Source organism: Nesoenas mayeri (assembly GCF_963082525.1).
Source record: "Nesoenas mayeri genome assembly, chromosome: 5".
Taxonomy (NCBI): domain Eukaryota; kingdom Metazoa; phylum Chordata; class Aves; order Columbiformes; family Columbidae; genus Nesoenas; species Nesoenas mayeri.
Genome location: NC_137548.1, coordinates 8262058 through 8287289, shown reverse-complemented (window position 1 = coordinate 8287289; position 25232 = coordinate 8262058). Strand labels below are relative to the sequence as shown.

Below are 25232 nucleotides of genomic sequence, written 5' to 3'. Positions count from 1 at the left end.
GAGTGAAAGACAATCAACACAAGTTGCAGCAAGAGAAAATCTGATTAGATATTAGGAAAAAAAAAATTGCCATAAAGGTACTAAAGCACTGCCCAGATGCCTAGAGAGAATATGATGTGTCCATTGCTAGAGACCACCACCACTAAACCAGAGAAGGACTTCAGCAGTCTACTGAGGACATGAGCAGAGACTGGAGAGCTGACTTCCAGAGGCCACTTCCAATCTAAATTGTTCTACAATCCTACATAGGGCGCAGGCCTTCTGGATTGTCTCCTCCATATTTCATCACCTTCAGATCCATGGCCTATATAAACATTGCCCTACACGTACCCCACCTTCATTGACTGCTGGAAAGCTGGTGGAAATGCTCTGTATTCCCTCTCCTCCCATCCTAGAACCTGTCAGCAGGAAGGGCTGTTGTGTGTAGCTTCTGTCAAGCTACTTTTTTTGCAGCTTCTTTGTTTGATGCAGTCCTCATGTTCTGGATAGTACCTCAGCCAACCTTCTTGGCTCCTGATCGTGCTCCCAGCTGCTCCAGTTGCAACAAGAGGAAAGTGACCAGTTTACAGCTCTGCTGGGAGGGCCGCCAATATTATCAGCAAAAAACAAGGGCTGGAGCGTTCTCTTGTTTCATCATTGAATAAGAAAGAGCTGAGACACTGAAGTCACCAGTTCGAAGACTGAGGAATGAGTACAGCAGCAACCAATACTTGAGTTGCTTTCCTCTGCCACAGTAAGAGCTTAGAGCCTCGGTGGAAGATGATAAATATTAAACCAAACGTTGACAAAAGTCTTTTTCAACTGAAAAACTATAATCTGAATATGAGCTGGAAATAATTATTGGCAATGAACTGGGTCCTCCAGATGTGAGAAGAATGCAGTGATTTGGGAGTCCCTCAGAGGCAGCAGCACAGATGCAGTCCATCTGTTGCATTCTCTAGAAGACTGATCCTTTAAGGACCAGAAATCTTCACGTAGAAAATTCAACTTGGATTCTGCAGAAGTTAACAGCACTCATGTGGGAAAAACAAACTTTCAACTCCAGGTAAGTACAGAATAAAGTGTTCTCTAAATTCAGGTACCAACTGAGACACAGCAGCTGAAACCTCCAGATGTTTCTTTAAAAGAAGGCTTCTTCAGTAATGACTTAGAATGATTTCACATTTCTTTCCTCATTTCCCTGGAGATCAAGGATGGGCTGCTGGTGATTTCCATGGCAAATTTCAAAAGAAATATTCTCAATTCAGACAGCCCAGTTCTTTTGCCCAAGAGGAAAAGTCACAGAAAAGCATCTATAATCTGACAACCTTTGGAGCTGAATAGGCAGAAATTCATTACTCTCAAGCCATGGTTTCATTAGGCAGAGGGAAAAATAGGTGTATTTTTAATGCAAGTTGGCTAGAAGGGGATAAAATCCTTGTAAAGTAAGTACACTGTGGTGCTTTCTCTGAAATGGGAAAGTTCAGGTAACCTCTCAAATTTTCTGCAGTCTAACTTGAAACACCAGCTCTTTGTTTGTCCTAGAATCGTGCCACACATTACAGTACCTGAAATGACAATAACAACTTTGTTTCCCCTTGGAAACTGCAAGGCCAAAAGGCCCTCTACAAGCACAATAAACAGTTAAAAGGACCAATTATAGAAGGAAAAATACTGTAGAACAGATAAGGTGAGAAATTTTGACGATGGGACACAGGCAATGTTTGGAGTGCTGTTTTTTACGTAATACAGACTTTCACATATCAGTTAGTACATGTCATGTTGCTGAATACGCATTCTTACTGTACATTTTTCTCTTCATATTAAAAAGATTCTAGCACATTATAAGTTAGATACAGTTTTAGTCCACACCAAAAGGATTTTTTTTTCAGTCTATATATTTTCCATCATTCAAAATTGGCTTTCCATCATGAATAGTTCATATATGATAACATAAAATATATCATTTACCATTCCTCTCTGCTTAGCGATACAAAAGGAATCTGAAGAGCACTCTGATTTCTACTCCCTGTTGAGGCATAAGCTAAGACTTTATTTTTGGCAGACAAGCTGCTCCTCCATTGAAGAAACAGTTATATATCTCCTTTTAAAAATACTGATTAGCAAATCTCATAGCACTTTACCAACACATACAGTCAAAACATCAGTCAGACTACTGTGTTTCTCCCAATCTGGAAGGTTGTTGAAAACTTAAATGATTCACTTACAACTGATCTAAAGATGAGAGCTCCACAATTTATGTTTTATTGTCAAATGTTTAAAGGATTAAATCTAAATAAAATGCACAATACACAAGCTTCAAAGCACACATTATCTTCAACATCTTATTTCCAATTAGCAAGTCAAAATAAAGAAGAACATTTGGCTTCAAAAGCAGAGTTCTGGAAGAAATAAAGATTTTGGTTGTTTCGGGTCTCATTTAAGGCTGCTATTTCCCCGAACTGCTGAAACTGGATAAGATGGAAAGATTATTCTCTCTCTCAACAGGAGGAAAATAGCAGACATAGCACCACGTGACTGAGTATTACATCATTCGTATCTACAACAATACTGAGCCAGTCTGGCAGTTAAACTTAAAAGACATTTTCTTTTGCCTTCGAGGAAGGACACGGACTTGCCACAAAGGCAGCCTAACAGTGAAAAGGTTAGAAAAGGCTCAGCTCACAATTTTGCTTGGCATGAGACTACAAAATGCTAAAAATCTTTCACTGAGAAGCATTTCCAGTATGAAGTTTACATACGAAGACTATGTCATGCTAATAAAATCCGAGTGATGAACTTCTGAAGAAATAAGACAGCTCTCGAGAAGTACTTTCACCAGTTTTTAGCAGGCTTATGTATTTTATTATGATGTAAGAAATCATCATCAAGACTACTTTCAAATATGAGGACAGGCCAGGTCTGAGAATGAATCCTGTTTTATAAAGACAAATTTGAAAGGTAATATTGTTTCTCTGATATACCTTCCCTTTGTTCTTATGACATCAAAAAGCGCGAGACAAAAAAGCTGCATAAGACTTAAAAATATTATGAAAGTGAACACAGTTTTAGAAGACTTCAAGCTAAAATATTTGCAGATAGCAAGCACAAAATTGCTTACAGATCTCAACGCACTGGCTTTTATTCACCCGATTTTGCATTACTGATCTTAATTAAACTATTTAATAATATGAATTCGTCTTCTAAGGAATCATTCTTACAGCATTAACATGCAAATATACAATCTTCAAAATGATTTTAATGAAGGAGAGCATTTAATTTTCTAATTGACTTCTAAAGTATTAAAACGCAGAAAACATTAGTGATGGCTACAGCCATGAATATGTGACCGGATCAGAAACATCGACCATAATTGAGCGTGTTTGCTACCAGCATTTATTTAAACAAAGCATCAGGTAACACTTTTCTTTTTCTCCTCTTTATTCTCTGTTTTTAAGGGGGGTGGGTGTGCAGGGAAGGAAGGGGAAGCGGCTCCTCCACATCCCACGCCACCTCCAGCACATCCTCTGACAAAAGCAAGAATGTGCTACACAATGAGCGGCGGTACCGCGCCGTTTTCTGTTTAACTCGTGTTTGTAACATATTAGCTCCCATCGGGTCAAAACACCACCCAGTTATAAGGCTGGTTTTGCTGACATAAGCACCAAAATTCAGATGCGGAGATAAACTTCTGAATTCAGCAGAGAGCCGACCTAATCGTTTCCTCTTTTAAACAAGCTTTAAGAAGATTGTTAAACATTTATTTTCACAAGTATGCAAGGATCGCTGAAGGTCAAAGACATCAGAGGTGTGATCCCCTTCCTTATCGTCCCTCCTTTGTATTTATTTCACCGGAGGGAGGCCTCTCTGCCATCACATTTCCCTCCCCTCATCCATCACCCACAACTCATCCTGCCCTCGGTCCCCTCGTTATTTCCCATGTCTCCACCAGCACGTTTCAAAGCATCGCTCCCCATCGGTGCTGCTGCAAAGTGAGGGGTGTCCCTCATATTCTTACCCCAGTTTCACTGACACCTTTGTAGCTCTGCTGCTCCTTGCTTCTCTTTCTTTCCTTACTTCACCTTTACCACAAAAATGTCTCATCAGTTCAGAAACCCCAAAAGGCAACCTAATTGCTAAGAGGCCATGCAATGAACTTTATTAATTATTATTTTTATGTACGCAACAACAGACCACTATTATATGCATTAAAAATCTGGCTCAGATGCTTCTGCTGTAATATTTCTGTGTTACACAAGGCCTGGCACAGTGACAGAGCACAGGATCACCAAACAATAAATACTTCTCTTACTTGCCCGTAATGTAATTCAAGCCCTCAGCAATAAAGGCTTCAGTGGACCTAATCCTACAGAGTAAAGCCTGTCCCTTCCTTACAAAGAGGGACTATGATGACTGGTTTGGTCTCAGCACAGAAAGGTATGATGGGCAAGGGCAAAGGATCTCCAAAATTAAAACAATCCAAGTGCAACAGCTCTATTGACACAAACCCCATGGTTTTCAGCAGTCATACCCATCACAGAATCACAGAATCGACTGGGTTGGAAAAGACCTCAGAGATCATCAAGTCCAACCCTTGGTCCAACTCCAGTCCATTTACTAGATCATGGCACTAAGATCAATGTGCTTTGAGAAAGAACTGCCTAGAGAGAGACTCAAAACACTCTGCTCTGCAAAGTTTAAAAGCCGTTTAGACGAGGTTTTTAGGGACATGGTTTAGTGCTAGTTAGGTTTTGGTTGGACTCGATGATCCTGAGGGTCTCTTCTAACCGAAATGATTTCTGTGGTCAAATTCGAGAAGAGCATTATTTTGACCTTCGCTGTTCAAAATTTCCCTTAAATAAGGAAAACAAACAAAGCTATCAAAACCAGCCAAAATCTGTAATCTTGATAGGCCATCTTGTGACCCCTTCCCCCTCTGTTTCTGCAGATACTGTGTTTAATGCTGCATTATGGAAAAGTTGACAATTTGAGCCACCTGCTGGGTACCAGCATCCTGAGGGGGCAAAACGTGGTCACTCCTCTACACAAAAGCCGGTGAGAATTTCGTCAGTAAATTCAATGTGGCAAGATCAGCCCCACCTTGCCAGCATCAGAGGTCAAATACTATTTTATCCTGAGTTAGTATAATAACAAGTTAACAGAAAAGCAGATTTTCATAGTGTGCAATTCTTAAACAAAATATTAGCCTGAACACACACACACACACATGCGCAAAATTACAGTCCTCCTGCTTCTTTTGGATGATATATTTAGAAATCCTATTAGCTGGAGAGATCAACATTCTTATCTGAATTTCCAGGATGCTGTAACATGCAAAATTAGAGCAGCTCTCTTAAGTGGGTCAATTATCACTACTGCACTTACAGCTGCTTTTCCCCTCCCTCCCTGCAGCATCCACAATGGGCATTTAGCACAAGGATTTAAACAGTAAGATGTTGAGTTGACATACACCACAACGTTAAGTTCCCTTCCCCTTTTGTACTTTGAAAATCTTAAAAGAACAAAGGAAAAAAAAAATCACCCAAGTACAGAATCTCCATATTAAAATTACAGTCTCCCTGCAGAAAGCTTTGATGACTTTTCAGAGACAGGGCACCCCGCAGCATAATGCCAGTCAGCAATCACACGATTTTCCTCCCACATCCAAGTCATGCACAAGTCAGGTTTATGGCTTTCCCCCTACAAGGGACAAGAGGAAAACACGAGGGAGGGTGTCCAGAGGAGGCCACAAGGCTGGTGAAGGGTTTGGAGGAGAAGCCATACGAGGAGTGGCTAAAGTCACTTGGTTTGTTCAGCCTGGAGAAGAGGAGACTGAGGGGAGACCTCATGGTGGTTACAGCTTCATCACAAGGGGAGGAGGAAGGGAAGGTGCTGAACTCTTCTCTCTGGTGACCAGTGACAGAACCCAAGGGAATGGCAGGAAGATGTGCCAGGGGAGGTTCAGGTTGGACATGAGGAAAAGGTTCTGCACCCAGAGGGTGCTGGACACTGGAACAGGCTCTCCAGGGAGGTGTCACGGCCCCAAGCCTGACAGTGTTCAAGAAGAGACTGGACGATAGCCTCAGACACACGGTGTGAACTGTGGGGTGTCCTGTGCAGGGACAGGAGTTGGACTCGATGATCCTTGTGGGTCCCTTCCAACTCAGGACATTCTATAACTCTAGAGCCACATACCATCTCCCCAGCCCTGTCCCCCAGGTACGGGGCCATACAACCAGTTTGAAAGGCTTCAGGTTATCTTCTCCTCAAGAGAGAATTCTCTTAAAAAAAAAACCAGCAAGACACTGCAAATCACCAGACACGAGTGGAACAATTCAAATACCCAGCATCACTTCAGATACTACACAGACGTCTATAGGGACTGACAGATATGACACAGCACCCAGGGAAACACAGGCTCTTCTTCAGTCCAGCTGGAGGGCAGGAAAGACACCCCAGAGTGACAGAGCCTCAGCTCCCCCTGTCCCCTGCCCCGTCCAGAAGCAGCCCCTGCAGTGAGGGGACGCAGCGGGGAAGAGAACAGACCACACACCAGAGCACACAACGTCAGCGAGCGCATGGAGAGGAGAATTTTACTTTCCCACCAACAGGAAACATGAAACATCTCATTCTCGCAGCAGCATCCTCACTTTATATGGCAAAAAAAGTGTGAGGCGGTACTGCGAGGGAAAGAAGAATCATATGATTCTCCTCCACTTGGTGGAAAAGGAGAGTCCATACATGACTGCAGGTCATGAGCCCTGCTGTTGAAATTCAGCAGTCCCAGCCATGCCTGGAGGAAGGAGGTGATGGGGAGAAATCAAGGTCCAGAAATTAAATTCCTATTGCTGTCCCTGGCTGCTATATTCCCTACATCTCCAGCATTTTCTCCTGTGGTACCAAACAGGAATGATCACACAAGCCAAGCATTACCAAATACATGAACTATTTGGAAATAGATTCGAATAACATGGGGTAACAAAAGCCACACCCTATTTCAGGTGGCAATTTTTCATTAATAGGGTGAAACTCTCCCAGCTAAAATCCACCCACTCAAAAGCATCCTAATTTTAAAACTGCATTTTGCAATGGACAAGGCTTTTCCAAGACTTCAAGTCCAAACAAATGCTTAATTGGGAAGGATTTCTTTAACAAGAGAGCGGTCAAACCCTGGACCAGGCTTCCTCGAGAGGTGGTTGATGCCCCAAGCCTGTCAGTGTTAAAGAGACATTTGGACAATGCCCTTAATAACATGTTTTAACTTTTGGTCAGCCCTGAAGTGGTCTAGCACTTGGACTAGTAGGTTGTAGGTCCCTTCCAACTGAAAATATTCTGTCCTATTAAACTTTCTTTGAATAAAGATCTTGGTGTCCTTTACCACACACACACACACAAAGAACTAGTGAAATGATGTGCTTTTGTCAGTATTATACGTATTTTTAACTGTGAAATTTAAAACACATTTTTAATCTCTTATGTTCTTGTCACACTCAACACTTAAACAAAACACATTTTGAATGCAACTGTATTTAATCAAAAGTAAAAGGTCAGTTGCTAAAAGGAAAGTCCTTAACCAACGAGAAATAGAAACCGGTTTTATTAACCTCCCTAACTACAGCTCTAAAATTTTGTTGATGAAAGTCTGATTTCAAAAGTTAACTTTTTAATTGGGAACACTAGGGCCTGCTGGCTCCAGGAAGTTTTAGTAGAGGTCAAAAGATTGCTGGAGATCTAATTTTTCATTTCTAATAAAAAAGGAAGTCTTGCCCTTTTCCTTGCAAAGATAGACCTTGACATGTTAGTAGGGAAACAAAGAATATATCCATCAAAGGCTCTCATGGCAAGGTTATACAAAGCTTCCCAAGACAGTATGGAAGCTGACGGAGCCTGCTAATGCTCAAAGGAAATTAGCTGAATTTCTCTTGCAAAGACCAACAAGGCAGAAAGGCTCAGTAGCTGCTGCCTAATCTAGGATTAAAGAGACCAGTTCCTCGGTCCACCACAGATTTTCTGGGTAACTTTGAATGTGTCACTTAGCCTCAGTTCTGCACCTGGAAATGAAGATAAATACTCCCGACTTCCCTTACTCTGACATGAAAATAAACACATTAAACCAGGAGGCATTCAAGCAGCTTGGCAATAAAGTACAAGTACTGCAGACAAATAGGAAATAACAAAGTACTGCCCCATTCGGGGAGGAGATGCCCATTTTTTTCCCAAATCCTTCTTGCCTCCTGCAAACCTTCACAATCTTCCCTCAAACAAAAAGGGGGGGCTCCTGGGGCAGAGGAACCAGGGAAAGAAAAGCGCCTTACGCTTCCCCACCCAGCATAAGACATGAAGGTAACAAACTTTCTCCTGTCAGCCTTCTGCTCTAAACGCTCCTATCTAAGAGGTTATTTTTCTTAGACATTTAGCAGAAAGATTCTTCCGTGAACAACTCAGAAGAGAAGCCCCACTTGGCTGCCTTGGGCTGACCCCAGGAGGACCCATCTCTTTCCTCTGACCACACCAAGCCACTGAAGACCACCTGAATAACTTGGGCAACCTCAACCTCAGGAGGCTTCCCCAGCCCTGGGCGGTGGGAAGGGCTTGGCAAGCCCCCCCAGCATCCAGATTTACTGGGAGATTTACTGCCCCGAATTTACCTCCAGAGGCAAACAGTGGGATATTTACACAAGATAGCCAGTGAGGGAACTCTGCAAGGACTCTTCTCATGTGAAAAAGGTTTTATTTACTATGCTCTAACAAGACAGGATTTGGTTTACAACTAGGGGAGAGAGCTTCAAAGGAAAAGAATAAATAAATAAAATTTAAAAGGTGCATGTGTGTGGGACAAAAGACATTTACCACGTTGCTGTAAAAAAATCCCAGCTGGTAGCGTTGGAAAAATATTACAAACAAAATAGTGGACAGTTGTACATTTTACTAACAGTTGCGTACAGTAAAAAGCATTACAAACATTCCTTGATTAAAACAAACTGATATCCCACCTGGAAAATCCTGGCCAGGCTCTCATTGTTCTGAGTGACCCCCGGCAGCCCTGGGTTACAGCCCAGCCCGTAAGTCACTCAGACACCCTGCCCGGCTCTTCCCGAGTTCCCTCTCTTGGGAACGGCAGGACCAGCTAAAAAAACCCTTTGTTTCCATTCAAACATATTGTAGGGCTGGAAAAGCTGTTCAAAACATTAAAGAGAAACAACTGAGGACTGTTACTATTCCAAGAAACAAATTCAGAGCCAGATTCTGAAATGCCCGGAGCGCTGGCAGTGCCGGCCAAAGTCAGATGTGGCTGGAAACGCTCGGCATCGCTCAGCCCCTGCGAGGGGGACAACCCGTTCCATCAAACTTGAGGATTTAAGAACCACTATCTCCACTAGATGTATTTTTGGCATTATACCTCTCGTTCTGATAATTATGAGATAGACACATCTCATAAAGAGAATAATAAATTAAAGTTTTTCATCAAAAGGATGAAACACCTCCCAAATTCAGCTAATAGCTTGTAAGCCATCTTCCCTTTAAAACATTAACGCTGACAAGTAATATAAGCAAGGTGACTGAAAAGCTGTGCCAGTTGCTGAATTGTGGGCTTTTGTGTCACATAAGCTAATAAAAAACATTAAATTATGTAAAATCCATTCAGATCTCAAATTATATATTCAACTTTTTAAAGAACTGTAAATAAAAGCTGCACTTCAGATAAACTTTTATGATCACATTAAGTTCTAGAACTATTTCTTCAGATTAAAAAAATGTGTTACTGGAGTATTTTGTGGTTTTGTATTAATTAAAGCAAGCATAAAAAACAAGGAGAACTTATGTTTCCCTATATCAGGCTGAGGTTTATTCAGGCATAATTCAGACTGCACCAGTAGACTTGGCTACAGTTTTCCTCCCATTTTCACGGAGGCTGGCTGGTGACATGTACATTTGTCCTGGTTTTGTTAAAAACAAGTTTCTCTTTCAGTGAATTTTGCCTGTCAGCTAAAGCCTTCATATTAACTGCATTTTCCTGGAGAACCAGACACATGTTTTGGTAAAACCTAGCAATGGAATGCAAACTTATTGATAAGCATGGATTGACATCTCGCGAGAGGGGCGACGAGGAACAACTGACCAACTGTGTATAACATTCCATTCACGTGAATACTTCATATAAAATGGGAGATCACGAGGATCTCGTCCCTTTTCTTTCCCTTTTCCCTATGGCCGACATTAGGAGAGGACCTTGCTAGTCGTCCCTGTGAACTGAGGCCTAGTGAGAGACTGAATCCAGCTCTGGTTGGCTGTGGAGTCTAATCCAGGACTTTGGGTGCCGGCTCTGCAGTTGCTGAGACTTTCAAGATTGGTTTTGTATATTTTGTATTATTTTCTCTATTCTTATTAGCAGCATTAGTAAAACATCTTTAATTTTTTCCAACTCTCTTCTCTCTGTCCTTCTTTTTTCCTCCCAATCGCCTGTCCTGAGTGGAAGGGGGGAGAGGGAGGGGCAAAAAGGGGGAAGTGGGGGGGGAGAGGGGGTTAACAATACATCTGCCAGGGTTTTATTGTCACCCCGCAATCTAAACCCTTGACAACATTATGAAAAAGAGAAGAACAAGCAGATATCCGTGTCAGATAAATACATTCCACTCCCTCAAACTGAACTCAATGCAGACACCATTAAACCCTGTTTTCCCTCTCCAAACACTTCCCACTCCTTTGGTTCTGCCACTGGAGAGGACACAACATTTCTGGTGACTTCAGCCCCCGACTGCATCCCACTGTACCTCCCCAGGCCACACACTTGCTTTGTTCCTTCTACCATATTTTTTTAAAGAAATATGCTGTCTTCTATTCCAGAGACTAATCTGTTCCCAGCTAATCTCTCTTGCCTCTACAACTCCCGAGTCATTCCACTGATTCATTTGGGCCACTCAAAACTAGGGGGCCGTCTCTGAGCTCTGAGGATGCTGCTGCCCGTCTCTAATTCTTCCATGTTCTCTCTTTCCTCTAAAATACATCAATTCAGCAACCCTCAGCCTTTAACTTCCTTTTCTAAATTTCTCCCAAATTACTTCCTAAAAGTTCTGTAGCCACCATAATGAGAATGAACACTTCAAACTCAGTAAATCTACTTAGCAGCGTATATAAACCTCCAAGTGTTACAAATACTGTATGCCCTTTGTGTAGTATATTACACAGCGTATTTTCCTCTTTGCTTGCCAACCTCTGCTGGCTTCTCCAGAAGACCAAAGCCAAGTGCAAGGTTATTACCCTAAACAGCATCTTCAACTTTGGTAAAGCATCTCGTCACCAGACCATCCCCTACACCTGTTCTTGGTCTGTCTCGACCAAAGGCTCCTTTACCATATTTCTGTATTGCCAGATCTAGGCTGGAAACAAATATAATGTGCTGATAATTATCATCATAATTAATCTACAGAGGCTTGAACGTATTTTATTTTCAAAGGTCAGCAATATGCACCTGTGGGTCACAGGTTTTCAAGGTTTTAACGAAAGGATAAGACACCAAAAAAGGAACTTATAATTCAACGTTCAGAATCCATGACTTAATTAGGGTTCGTTTTTCAAACTAAACTGGATTTTAAATATTAAAAAACCAAACCAAACCAAAAACCCAAACAGCAGAACACAAGCTGAACTCGCTCTCCCAAAGTAACACAGTTAAATTCTTACTATTAACTACAAAATTAAGTTTATCTAATGGATTTTTAAAAAGATCAGCACTAACAAAATTGAGCCTTACAGTCATGAGCATCCACTTCTTGATTCCCAGGTGGCACAGTAACCATGCAATGAAGGTGGAATATTTTGTGATACTGATACAGAAAGACAAAGCCCATCTTTGCATACCCTGGGGTCCTAGGATTTCAGGTGAAATATCACACAGGACATTATCTCAATTTAATTAAAAAAGTGGGAAAATTAATTTGGGTATTTATGAAGTGTCAACCACACCAGTACATCTTGCACATGCTGAAATATTTTAAAGAAGGATATGTCAACCAAGAAAAGGATGTTTTTTTCCTTTTCTAGAAGAGTTACCCACACTTGCTGCACAGATGGCCGCTACATTACAATGTACCTACTTGCCTATTAGAGCTCTTCGAATGCTTTTTTATCACTACCAGTGGGGAAAAATGGATTTGCACACTATGGTTAGGCTATCATTCACTAGTATCAAATAATGACTGTAAATAAATTACTTTTAAAATGTGATATGGGCATAAAAAATACTGGCAATGCTTTTAAATCATCACTGTCTTTATGGCAATGATGGAGTTGTACAGTTCAAAGTTCACACAGAGATTTTTAATTAGAAGAGAGCAGTGTAATAGGGAAGCCTTCCTTTCAATTCCATTATTCCTGCAAAAGCACTTCTTTTTTAAACATGCAAATGCAATGATCACAACACTATCAGAATGAACTAATTTTAGACTCCCGAATGTAGTTTCTGAAACCCCAAAAAAAATCTCAGTCTTAAAAGGACAGCTACACTGTTCAACTTCTAAAATATAGAATGAAAGCAGCAATCTAGAAAAAGCTACTAGAATACTGATTATATCCATATACTTCTTTAAGTTAGAAAAGAACTAAGATAACACAGAAGAGATTGTTTGATACTCAACTCCAAATTCCAGCAACTGAAACAGACCATAGTAAAGAATATAACAAACAAACAAATTTGGATAGCCATCAGTATTTAAAGATTACATGAACTTCAATGAAGTTCTATAAGACAAAAATCAGGATGGTCGAGAGGCACAGAGTTCTCACTTGCAACTCTGGCCTATGTGCAGTCCCACCTCCGGTCACTGATTTCCCATATGATCTTTGAGAAAATTACAGAATTCATCAAATGCCTTTTCCCCCAAAACAAAAATGGGAGTGATGCTGTCCTTCCCATAAGCATTAAAAGAATGAAATTCAAATATCTTACAGAAAACCTACTGGAACTCTAATCTGTTCTTTAATGCTGACATTACAGGATGTTTGGGGTTAATTTTTATTTGTTTTCAAAAATAAAAACAAAACAATAACAAAAACCACTACATCATAAACAAGTAATCCTTAGTAAATCTCCTGCTCCGGCAGGGGGATTGGACTGGATGATCTTTTGAGGTCCCTTCCAGTCCCTAACATTCTGTGATTCTGTGAAATCACAGGAAAATGCAATCTTATACTAGAATAAAATGTTGAGAAAGAAGAAATGTAGAGTTACTGATGGGAGAGGGAGTAACATTTATAGCTCCTTGTAAATATTGAGTATTGTACATTTAGAAAGGGAAAATTTTTACTTGAACTGCAGGAAAAACTCCCATTTACTTCATTATATAAAACCAACAGTGACAAAAGTCCTAACCACTTACCTTTGCAAATTTGGAAACAAGGTCTATCTATCTGAGATAGCTGACTTGCTAGAAGTGTGCCTTTTATTTATTTGGCTTTATTTTTTAGATGTGAAAGGATACGAGGAGTTCCTTCTGTCCTACACACCAGGTAGAGACACGCAGCAATCACGTGGGTCATCTTCCTCCCTCGGGTGAGGTGCTTGCTCACAGCCATCTTGAAAAAATTAAAGGCAGTATCCAGACAATGTTGATTGAGTTGAAGCTGGTTTCCCAAGTGGTGAATCTGACGTTTCCCTAGAAAAAATAACACGGAAAAAAAGGCAAATGCTTAACAACTTTGTTGTTAATGTGCTTTTGGGTTGGGCTTTTTTTCCATGGGTTTTTTCAAAGACAAAACTGAGGGTGCGGACTTTGGATTACATCTGTGTGTGAAATACAATAGCCTCTGAAGTTTTGGGAACTGTATATCCTCAACTTCTCAGAACAAATTAAAAAAAAAAGCTTTGTTTTGGATTGCTAGAATTGAAATACATGCAATCAATTAGCCCTGGAAAATGAAGCTGCAAACATCAACACCCAGGGACAAAACATAGCCAAGACTTCCCAGGCCAAAAGATTACGTCCCCCTGCTCCAAACATCATCTGACAATTAGCACTCTGTTAACTGCAACGATTAATTTCTGAATATCAGAGATCATGGCACGTTTGACATTGACGTGCAAACAGAGCAGACGTTTTGCTGCAGCTCTCCAAGAAGTGATGAAGTTTGCAGTTCCTCTGACCACAACCGAAGCCCATGAGGAAAGGAGCTGAGCTCTGGGCTCGCCCGTCACCACCACCGATGGGAGGCACTTCCTTCCTCCCAACACTTTCGCACCAGAGCCTTCATCTAAGGCTTGGCTGCCAGATTGCCGAGGTTAGTTTGTGGCTAGAGGAGAACAAAATGTGCCTTTACTCTTAAATAATTTTTTTTTTTTAAAAGTGTGTTTTGGATGATTCATGGCAGGAAGTGGCACAGCTGCTGGGACAGATGCGGGAAGCAAGGTCTGGTCCGTCCTCGCAGCTCCAGCGGCGGAAGAGTGCACCGAGAAGACAGCTTAAGAGAAAGATGGGGGAAGTCACGAGGAAAACAGAGCACTGGAGTTCCTCAGCATACGGGGTCAGACAGCATATCAAGAAAAATCCTTTAATTCAATGTGCTGGGCAGATGTTTCCAGTACGTGTATTTACAGGAAACGCTCATCTGTTCCCTTCAGAGATGTCATGAGCAGCTTTACTGAGGAGGGCACAATGCCCAGCATGTACCTTGGCCACCACCGTTCACAGAAAGCAATGGTGACCACTCAATGTTCACCAGAACACCACCAGCACCCACACAGAATGCACACCTCAATTTTATGCAAATCCTTGCACCATCATCATTAATAATGTGGTAAAAATGCTTAACCTCCAAACAACTTTCTGCCAAAGACGCTGCTTCAATTCAGCTTTAATAAAAAGTGACTCCAGATGCATAGCCTGGGTCAGCAAGACTCCAGCCAAACAGGAGCTGCCACAAAGCTACAGCTTCTCCTTCCTGCACAGGTGGCAATTAATGCCCTCACCAACAACATCTCCTTTAAGGCACGTTGGTCAACCAGGTGTAACACATTTGGATGACGAAGTAAAGGCAGAGGAAGGATACGTCACCTTCCGCAGGAGCCGTGGGTACAATAAGCTACTCAAGAGTAATCCAAAGCCCATTAACTGAACAGTTTTTCCACTGCCATCAGCAGGCCCTGGCCTGACACTCACCAGACTCAAATACAAATATTACATCTTCCCAAAACTAAGATACTAACTAGCACTTGCCCTCCAATTTTATGAGAGGGTCTACAGTCTACATGCTGAAGCAGGAACAAGACTTCTATGCCCCAGAGGCCAGCGTGGATCACCGAGGCTACAGAAAGCCGCCTTGTCCTGTCACCTAAACTCCCTATTTTATCTAGTGGTGTTTTGCCATGCATGGCTGCCGACATGAAGGCACAAAGAACTGTCATCTTTAGAGATCTTAGGCATGACGTGCAGATGTACAACCATTAAAAAAAACACCCAGACATGCTCATGCCCATGTACATCTCCCTCGGCTGCAGGGACGGGGATCACTGCAGCAGCAAGTGCGCTGCGTTCCCTTTAAGTAAGATTGTCCAGTTCAATCTCCTCAAAGTCACAAAGGCAGCTGATAACAAGAAACAATTTCAGCCGTTGTAAGTGTTGTCCGAATTTTGCGTTTAGGTAAAGCTTTTGTAAAAACACAAAGAGAACAGTGGCTCCTACACCGAGGAAGAGGTATATGCACTCCTGAATGCTCCTTGGGCTGATGGTGGAACTATCAGGGCTCCACAAGGACCAGGACAGTGCAGGCCACCACACAAGAGGTGATCAGGAAGCTTCTCATGCCACCAGCATGGCAGCAGCTAGTGTTTTCATAGGCACACACCAGAGAACAACCCAAATGGGGCTGAAGATGCAGAGTAAGAACAGGACAAGCGTCCATGAGACTTCTCCCACAGCACCTGACTGGTCCATCCCCATCAAGATCCTTCTCCCAACACCACCACCCTCATCCGGGACTCCACACCTCAGAGGGCACTTCAGTAACAAAGAACATACCAGAATGGAAGGAAAAAACAAACAAACAAAACAACAACGACATTGGGGAATATATTTAAAATTCATTTATTTCACAAGCTATTTTGTCCCATCCCCAAGTTACCACTAATATTGAGTATTTAACCTTTTTTTCATTTCAAAAGCTGAAATATAAATCAGCATAATCCATTCTAGGTAAACAGTATGCTTGTTTGAGTAATAAAGACTTTTTTAGCTGAGCTCTTCATCCAGCATCAATGTTTTACAATTCAATTACTTTAGGGGTCACCAGTCATTGTCTACTGACAAATACCGAAGAGATCTAAGAGCACAGAAAGGTATTTGTCCAATTCAGAAATGCTATTTCATGTAATGTTTTACACCAGTGAAAGCTTTAATTCTGTGTGCTATTATTCCCTCAAGCTGCTTTGTAGAAAAAATAAGACAACTGTTGCACTGCCATTGATCCCTAAAATGAACAACTTAACACAGGCCAAGCAGCATCTCTCTAATTATGTGCATCTTGATGCCTAACTTGGTTTTGTCCTTATCTGCTATGAGAGAGAAAAAATGCTACTGCTTATAGCATCATCTAAGATATTTACATTCTGTAACCAGTCTCCTATTTACTAAAGAAAGATCAAAAGCTTTGTTGCTCCCTCACCACCCCAGCCCCTTGAATGTAACATGACAACAAAACTCTATTTTTCTGGCATCTTATGTAACACTAACAAAGAAAAAAGAAAAAAAAAATAGCTGGAAAAGTTAGCATTGGCAATCGTGCTGCTAGATTTCTACAGAGGGAACACAAGATCCCTTGTGCTCCTTCTGGTCCTTCACAGAACCAAGAAGCATCTCGGTTCAAAAGGTAACTCCAAGAAAAGGCAGGTATCAGCTAAACGGCTATTGCCCCAGTCCTGCAGTGCAGCACCGAACTGTTGTACTGTGCCCTCATCCCAGTCAGATGACAACCGAAAGTATGTAATTTTGTGATTTACAACCTGTCCTGTCAATCTCACCAATATGACATTTCCAGAGCTGAAAAATGTGTCTCTCTAATATTTTACTTAACTATAAATACAGTGATTTAACCTGTTGGTATCTGAGGAGAAGATATTATTAATAATACTTAGAGAAACTAGGCACAAGAAAATAACTCATCAAAATAAATTCTGTATCCAATGCTCCAGTTACTGTTGGTAAACATGAACAGAGACAGATACCCATTCATACAGAATCACAGAATGGCTGGGGTTGGAAGGGCCCTCTGGAGATCATCCAGTCCAACCCACCTGCTAAAGCAGGTTCACCAGAGCAGATCGCACAGGAATGTGTCCAGGTGGGTTTGAATGTCTCCAGAGAAGGAGACTCCACAGCCTCTCTGGGCAGCCTGTTCCAGGGCTCTGGCACCTCCAAGTAAAGAAATTTCTCCTGATGGAACCTCCTGTGCTTCAGTCTGTGGCCATTGCCCCTCATCCTGTCACTGGGCACCACTGAAAGGAGTCTGGTCCATCCTCTTGACACCCACCCTTGAGATAATTATAAACATTGATGAGATGCACTCTCAGCTTCTCTTCTCCAGGCTCAACAGCCCCAGCTCTCTCAGTGTCTCCTCATAAGAAAATGTTCCAGACCCCCATCATCTTCGCAGCCTGCTGCTAGACTCCCTCCAGTAATTCCTTGCCCTTCTTAAACTGGGGAGCCCAGAACTGGACGCAGTCCCCAACATGAAAACGCCTTGTACCTGTGAGATGGCAGCTGCAAGTCTCTGCTAAGCACTGAGATCCCTCCTGACGCAAGTGACTGCTCCCCAGCAACATGGTCAGTGCCAGGAGGAGCTTCCCCAAGTCTGGGAAGACGAGCAATTCCCTCCAGCAAACCAACCACATTGCGTTAATGTCTATCAGCCCTGGAACGTGCTCTTGCTCCCACTGCTCCTCGCTAGCTGGGTGGCATTTTATAACCTTCCGTTTGCTGTTTTATCTCCTGGTTGTCTCTATGGTTTGCTCTAGACTACCAGCACGGCTGCAGTCAGCCCTAAAGGCTGGTTAATGCCCTTTCCACATATGGTCCCAGTGTGGAGTGAGCTGGTCCAACTATCTGCAAGAATGCAATAAGCCTCACCACCTCAGCCAAAACAGTGGGAATGTCCAACATTACAATGCAATTTATTAGCAATCTGCTCAACTCGGTATTCACCAGATTACACGGCGGCATTAGAAACTCATCAAATAAGCTGAACTGCTCTATTGGATGGAAAAGAAAAGAACTGCAACACCTTTAAAGCCTGCCGTGCTCTGGGTTATAAAACAAAACTCGAGACAACAGCCTCCTGACTTTCTTATCCATTTTATCCAGTAGAACAATATTTTTTTAGAGTGGAACATTATAAAAACTCGTGACTACTGTCTCAGTTTTATACAGGAATATCATCATGTGGAAGAGTCAGAAAGATGTACCGCATTTTTTCTAAATTGCTGGGTGAGTGTACAATATATAAGACAAAATACACAGAGGTAAAACAAGCCGTCTAATATGTGCCTCTTTTATTAGTAACTTGCAGTAAGAGTTGCCTCTTTGGGGCCTTACAGTTTTTTGACAGATCCTGGCATTTTTTTGTTTAAATCAAATTAAACAGAGCTTTTAAGGTCAAAGCTTACACTTCATGCTGCCCTTGCAATTTAGTGAGGGAATTAAAGTGGTGTCTAAGTATCCTTGAGAAAAGGACAAGGAACAGTGTCTTTTTATAGGCAGGACAAGCTCATCAGCAAGGTTACAAAAATCCTCCCCTTCCCTCATCAGTAAAACAGTAAAATTATTCTCCTTTAAAGAGCAAAAGAAAAAAACAGTCTAGAAACTACAGAATTTTTGTGACACATGAGACACATATCAGGCAGCCCCCATTTATTTCTAAAAGGCTCATCATGCCATCGGGGGAGGCGAAAAGAGAGAGAGATAAAAGCTGGCACTTCTGTAAGCAACACACAACATCAAGTTCCCAGGCTACCAAGTAGTAAAGTTTATCACGCTCCTGAATCTGCACCTAAAAACAAAAGACCCTTTTCATTTTTTAAGTCCCAAGCCTGCTAAAAAAAGGGTTTCTACCCATTTACTCCCAGCATGCTGAAAGAAACACCATCATCTTCTCAACTGATGCCAACCTCAACGCTTTGAACAGGCACATAAGACCTGAGTTAACAAGTTGAGATAGGACCACTGAATGCTACTGTCCTTTTATTTCAGAAAATTTCTATTCTTTTGCTGGAGGAAAGAGTGGTTATTACAAAACAACGTGTGTAGGCTAGAAATTGCTGTTACAAAAAATATATATTTGCAGAAAACCTTGGTAATATTAAATGCTCACACGAGAGGCAGTTGATAGTAAAACTGCAGCTTAAGTTATAACAGGAGAAACATAGAAAAAGGGGGAAAATCAGACCCATTCTTTAGAAGCAATTTTCTTTCTTTTATGATCTCGTTACGACAGAAACATCTTGTTCTCTTCCCCTATTCAAGAGGAATCATACCTTTTTTTGGATCCCTTAAAAGTCAGTAATGTCAAGCAGCTACCGCTATATATCGCTCTCATCTGGTTTCTGCCTGCTCATCTGCAACCTTCCCCTCAGACTGACGGTAACGCTGCTATTTCAAAGTGCTACTTTTCAGTACGAAGCATAAGTTTCCAGGGAAATAACAAGCAGTACACAGCCAGAGCTTAAATGAATTGTTATGACGACACTAAACTGCACCATCAAAATCCAGGCGTACAGATTTTCTCCCCCTTTCTGCAATTTGCTCGAGGGGCCCTGGAAACCAGCAGTACCTGAATTAGGCAATGGAGTCATGTTAACAGCGCTAATCCTTTTTTTTGCAAAAAGGATTGTTATGGTAACAGCCACAAGATTCTATTCAAGGAAACATTTTGGATGGTTTTTGCTTGAGTTTTCATATCCAAATTTTGAATTACTTTACTGACTGAATGTTATGTGCAGATTTTATTCTGCATTTGGTTTTTCACTCCTTTTATTTTCTTTATTTGAAAAAAGCTCCCCAAAAGAGCACCCAAAAAGGGAAAAAGAGCAGTTTTTATGTGTGGGCATCCCTGCATGCTTTGTCATATATTTCAACTTCGGCAAGTTCCAGCCCAGAGCCTGAATGAATTTCCTGCTCTTTGCTCCATGCCAGGCTTCTATGTTATTTGTATTACAAATAAGTAAAATAAACAAACAAAGCCACAACAGGGAAAGTCCAGGAACTAGGGCTACTCTTATGAAGGCTGGTCCCAGAAGTCTAATCAAGGGTAGAGTCCCAAGATCAAAGCCAAGAAAACATTTCAAGCCCAAACAATGGGGGGAGGCCAGGAGGAAATGGAGGCGATGGCTGCAGCGACCACACGGAGCTTTTCCAGCAACACATACAACCCCAGGAGCGAGAAGGAGCTTTATCTCCACCAGCCTGTAATGAAAAAGGCCAGTGAACAGTAAAAGTAGCAGCACAGTCGGGCATTACAGCAGTGCTGACGCAGCACAATAATGTTATTAAAGCCAAGAGTTATTCCCAGTAACACTTAATTGCCTGTGAGGAAAGTGATGAACATGCTGGCCTCGTTCCCCCGCTCTGCCTAACTTCAGCCTGGCCCCCGATCCACACTTTGCCACCATCTGATTGTGGGTGCACCCCATAGCCCCGGGTCCATGCTCTTCCACACCAGAACTCCCCAGCATCTCCACGGGACGTGTCAGTCACAGGGCTGAGCAACCTGGAGTCCCTGCATGCTGAGGATCCCGTCCGACCGATGTGTCCCCGTGTCCCCTGGCAGAGCCGCCCATGGGAACATTCTGCTCCTGTTATCCCAGCACAATAAAGCAGTTCCCAGCCCTTTCCCTGTGATATTCCACCAGCTGCACCAGCACAACTGTTCGTGGGGATGCCCAGAAAACCAAACAAGTAAACTGATCCTTGTTAAAAATAACCTTGTGAAATAAAAAGACTTAATCCAGACCTGTTTACTGAAGAACTGATGCCTCCACTTTATCTTCTTAGGGCCAGAACGAGACTATCTCAGAGCAGAGAGGCCTGTATTCAATTTCTCTGCCTGCTGACAACGATCCAACCCATCCATTTTGCCTCCCATGAGAGCATCCCAACTACCAGGTAGAGCTCCCCGTCTCTCCTGGTAAAGCCCTTCCACTGCATGTCAAATATTCATTCATCCACTCAGCTAACAAGAACTAGCAGGCATCTTTAAGATTAATGGCTTAAAAATCCACATAGTGGTCACTACTCCAACCACTTCTTAAATATTTGATACTGAGCTACTTTTCTTTCACCTCGACAATATGCTGTTACCATCGCTTCCCAGCACTTATCTGTACTTCTAGTATTCATCCCCTCAAAATTGGCCCTTGTATTCCATTAATGCCAATGCAGGCCTGCAAAGCGCCCACGTAACTTCTCCCACCCCCCCTCCTCAAGCACTTTTTCCATTCCCTGATTATATGATACTGCTCCCACGTGGTTAGCTTCTTTTGCATATACAGCAACTGGCCATTTGAATTCATTTGCCTTACCCACTCTGAAAAAATTGGCGTTGTAAGCGGTTCCTCTGACTTTTTGCATTCAGTGCCTGGAATTCAGCTTCCCTCGCAGGTGGCACTTCCACTGCTGCCACTTCATTCCCACTCCCATTACCCATCTATAACCCCCCCTTCAACCTATTGCTAAACTTGTCCCATTGTCCTTAGACAGCAGTTAGCTTGCTTCTTACCCCTGGTTAATTTTGGTTTTTTAGCATAGCTAAAGAACTTCTTGCTCATAAAGTCCTTAATTAAGTCCACTTCTGGTGTCAAGTTAGAAAACCACAGCCAATGCTGGCATTAAAAAAACAACACAACACCACAGTCTAGAATCTGAAGGCACGGGATTAGGACTGTTTTAAGACAAGCTAAAGCCCAAGCTCTTGCTGCAGACAGCGTTCCCACCTCCAACATCACATCTACATGGCTGAATGCTGATACAGATGAGGAAGCTTGCTCTGCTGAAAATTAGCCCAAACAACAAAAAGCTAAATTTTAATTTGGATCAGCTCCCCCAGAGAATTCAACAAGCAGCCCCACAAGCCCTAATGGCAGCAGAATGTGGCTGGGGTGAGGAGAAATGCTGTCAGCAGCAGCGTACACAGGGATCAGCTCAAACCAAATGCGAGACTGCAGCCTAAATGGGTCAAAAAGAAAAGTCCAAACTACGCTGGTGCCTCTTCCCACTTCCCTGCTATTGCCCAGTCCTCACTGCCCTTCTGATATGTGTGCTTACACAAAAGTCTGACTTAACACTGTTTAGACAAACACTAACATGTTTATTAGTTGTATAGTAGAATGCTTCAGGTCATTTCAGATTAATTTTGGAAGCAAGCAAATATGGACTTTTTTTAATTCCAGAAGTTTTGTCAACCGCATTTTTCACTCGCGTAAGATTTGCAGCTGTTTCAAAGCTGGAACAGCTGGAAGGCCGCATAGCTGGCAAGAACTGTGAGCACATGTATGATTAATGTAGCATAGTCCTTACCTATCTGACATCAAGGGAATTTGAAAGAAAAATGTAAGATATCGACAACTTTTAGGCAGTGGTAGCTTTCGAGCACGCAAGGCTTCCTTCTGAAAGCACCATCAGTTAGGCTGTGCTTTAATCTTCCTCTGTTTTGTTTGGACAGTGATTTATTTTTTTTAAATTACATTTTAAATGACAGTTATTCTTGGAGATTTTTCTATATGTATATACATGTAAAGCTTTTTCCCCACACTTATCAATTATCAATTGTTACTCTTGTCACAACAAGAAATGAAACATTTCTACTGTCACATAGTATTACTGCGGATCCAAGCACCACCTTCAGCCATCCAAAATCTCTTCTAAATCACAAGAAAAAGGGAAAAAAGGGGAAAAAAACAATACTCACGACATAATTTGACAGTTTTGAAAAGATCACTCTGTAAAAATTTTTTAAAAACCCATAATGCTGGCATTATTGGAGAGATCAGAACCTGTTTCATACCTACAATGCAAAAAATGTTTAACTAAAAAGCAACTGTCACCAATCTACACAGCTAGAAAAACTCAAGAATACAGCACAATATAGGAAAAAAAAATCTGTTGCCTATTGGTAAAAGTTATCAGAATCTTTAAAACAAAACAAAAATGAAGACTGAACACAAGAGGATCCATTGCTGCAATGGAAAACTTTACAGATGCGAACAGCATATAAATCAGTGCAATGTTATCTGGTTGCTGACAGCAAGTTCTAGCGCTTTCCCTGCAGATCAGAGCTTTTGCAAGGCAAAGAAGAGTGAAAACTGACAGGAGCCATTTTTCAGCATCTCGCAGGCGCCATGGAAGCGGCAGGAACCCTGGGAGCCGAGACGTTTCGCATGGACGAGGAGATGGCAGGACTGAAGGTGTCCCCTGGCCAGAACACCCCTGAGACCAAGGGGACAGGGCCAGGAGCAGAAGTGATTGAGTTACCGCAGCTGAACAACTGTCGCTTCTCAGCTGCACTGCAGCAACTATTAGCTAAGGTCATGCATACTAAGATTGTTTATTCCACCTTCCCTGCTAAAAAAGCCAGTCCAGCCTTTTTCCCTTTTCCTGCCAAGAGGCTCCTCTGGATTTCTCTGAACCTTCCCTACTTTCCTTGTCCACCTTTAACACTCACCTTTCACAACACGGCTGAGAATTTACTTGTCATCAGACACGTGCACAACAATTTTCCTCCCCTAGAGCTCAGTCCTGCTCCTCTGCACGCCAGTTGTTCTGTCAAAATACAACTGCTAGTGCTAAATTATTCCAGTCCCCATCATCTGACTGTGTAGGCAAGAAAGACCTTCCTGACGGAGACAAATACCCGCTCTGACTTGTACTTGACTTACGGTGGATGCTTCTCCAGGACTGAAAAAGGTCTGCAAGCCCAAAGCTACTTTTTGGTCCTAGTTTTGGGTGGGGTTTTGGTTTGGTGTTTTGTTCTTTCCTCTTTCTTTCCTTTCCCCTCTAATTCTACATGCAAAACTAACAAAAATCACCTTGTCACCATCCAGACCTTATCCAGTGACAGTCAAAAGAAGATACAATAATTCGAAAAAGAAAAATTTCATTAAAATTAACTAATTGGCAAATTTCTTAAATAATCTCCAAAGAAATGCAATACGGTGAGAATGCTTAAAGGGAAAAAAGGATGCAGAGAGAAGTAGCTGAGGGGGGTGAAGAAAAAGAAGAAGTTATTAAAGATATCAAAGGGATAAGAGATAAAACATGATCTAAAAATGGAAGCAGAAAGAGAGAAGCAAAATCAAGCTGGGAAAGGCACAGTCATTACAAAAGCAAGAAAGAATGTATTAGGTTAATACTTATTTAAGGTGTTTTTATATGAAGCTGACAAGAACGGTCAAATACTACTTCCTTTATATGGAAGGGATAAGAAATCTGGCAGTTAGGTAGGAGAGCATCAATCTTTATTCGGGCTGCAGCTAAAGAATGAAATTCTGCCCTTAGTTTGTCCCTGGCAGCTGAGTCCATCAGCTACAGATAACAAGCAAGGAGGGTGAATCTGAGGGGGCTCCTCTCCTTCACCACGACAAAAGGCCTATTTAGACCAGAGCTACAACTGCTCCTGATGATTTTATCTGTATTCTTCCCACAGATGATGGAAGAAGTTACAGACAGCCCTTCAGCCTCAACTTTGCATTTCCTTCCTTTATAAACTAAAAATAAGTGAAGGTTGCCACAAATCTCAGCTAAACAATGTGGCGAATCAGGGATGCTATTTATCAAGCCCGTCTCTTGTGCTATCTGCTTCAGCTTGGAGTTGAAAGGAAATTTATGTTTAAAGAAAAAATGCACATGTTTCAGGAACAGCATTATATTTCTTTAAACAATAACATTTATATAAGTCAAATGTACAGGCCGTTCCAGTAAAGAATTAAAATTAAAATGCCATCTATGTATTTCTACAGAGCCAATGTGACCCTCTTAGAAAATATTTGGCGTATCTGAATAGTATCTATCCGTATGTATGTGATCTCTTCCATCTATACGAAGCTACTCTTTACATAGCGGATGTCATCAGCAACTTTTCTGGGAAGCGGGAATTCTCACTAGACTTTGCTCCCCTCCTCAGGAACCCAAATCACCCTATAATTAAAGATGGAGAGCATGGCGGGAGGACAGAGGATGGGTGTTTAAAGACCTAGACATTGAACTTACAGCCTTCAGCAA

General features: G+C 41.9%; 1 protein-coding gene across 1 annotated transcript in view; it reads right to left on the bottom strand.

Annotated features, from left to right (window-relative positions):
- Positions 1–25232, bottom strand: part of BRF1 (BRF1 general transcription factor IIIB subunit) — a 181828-nt gene that overhangs the window by 121968 nt on the left and 34628 nt on the right. Inside the window, exon 3 of the mRNA XM_080346259.1 lies at positions 13458–13631. Within this exon, the coding sequence (XP_080202385.1) occupies positions 13458–13631 (174 nt within the window). The remainder of the gene's footprint in view (positions 1–13457; positions 13632–25232) is intronic.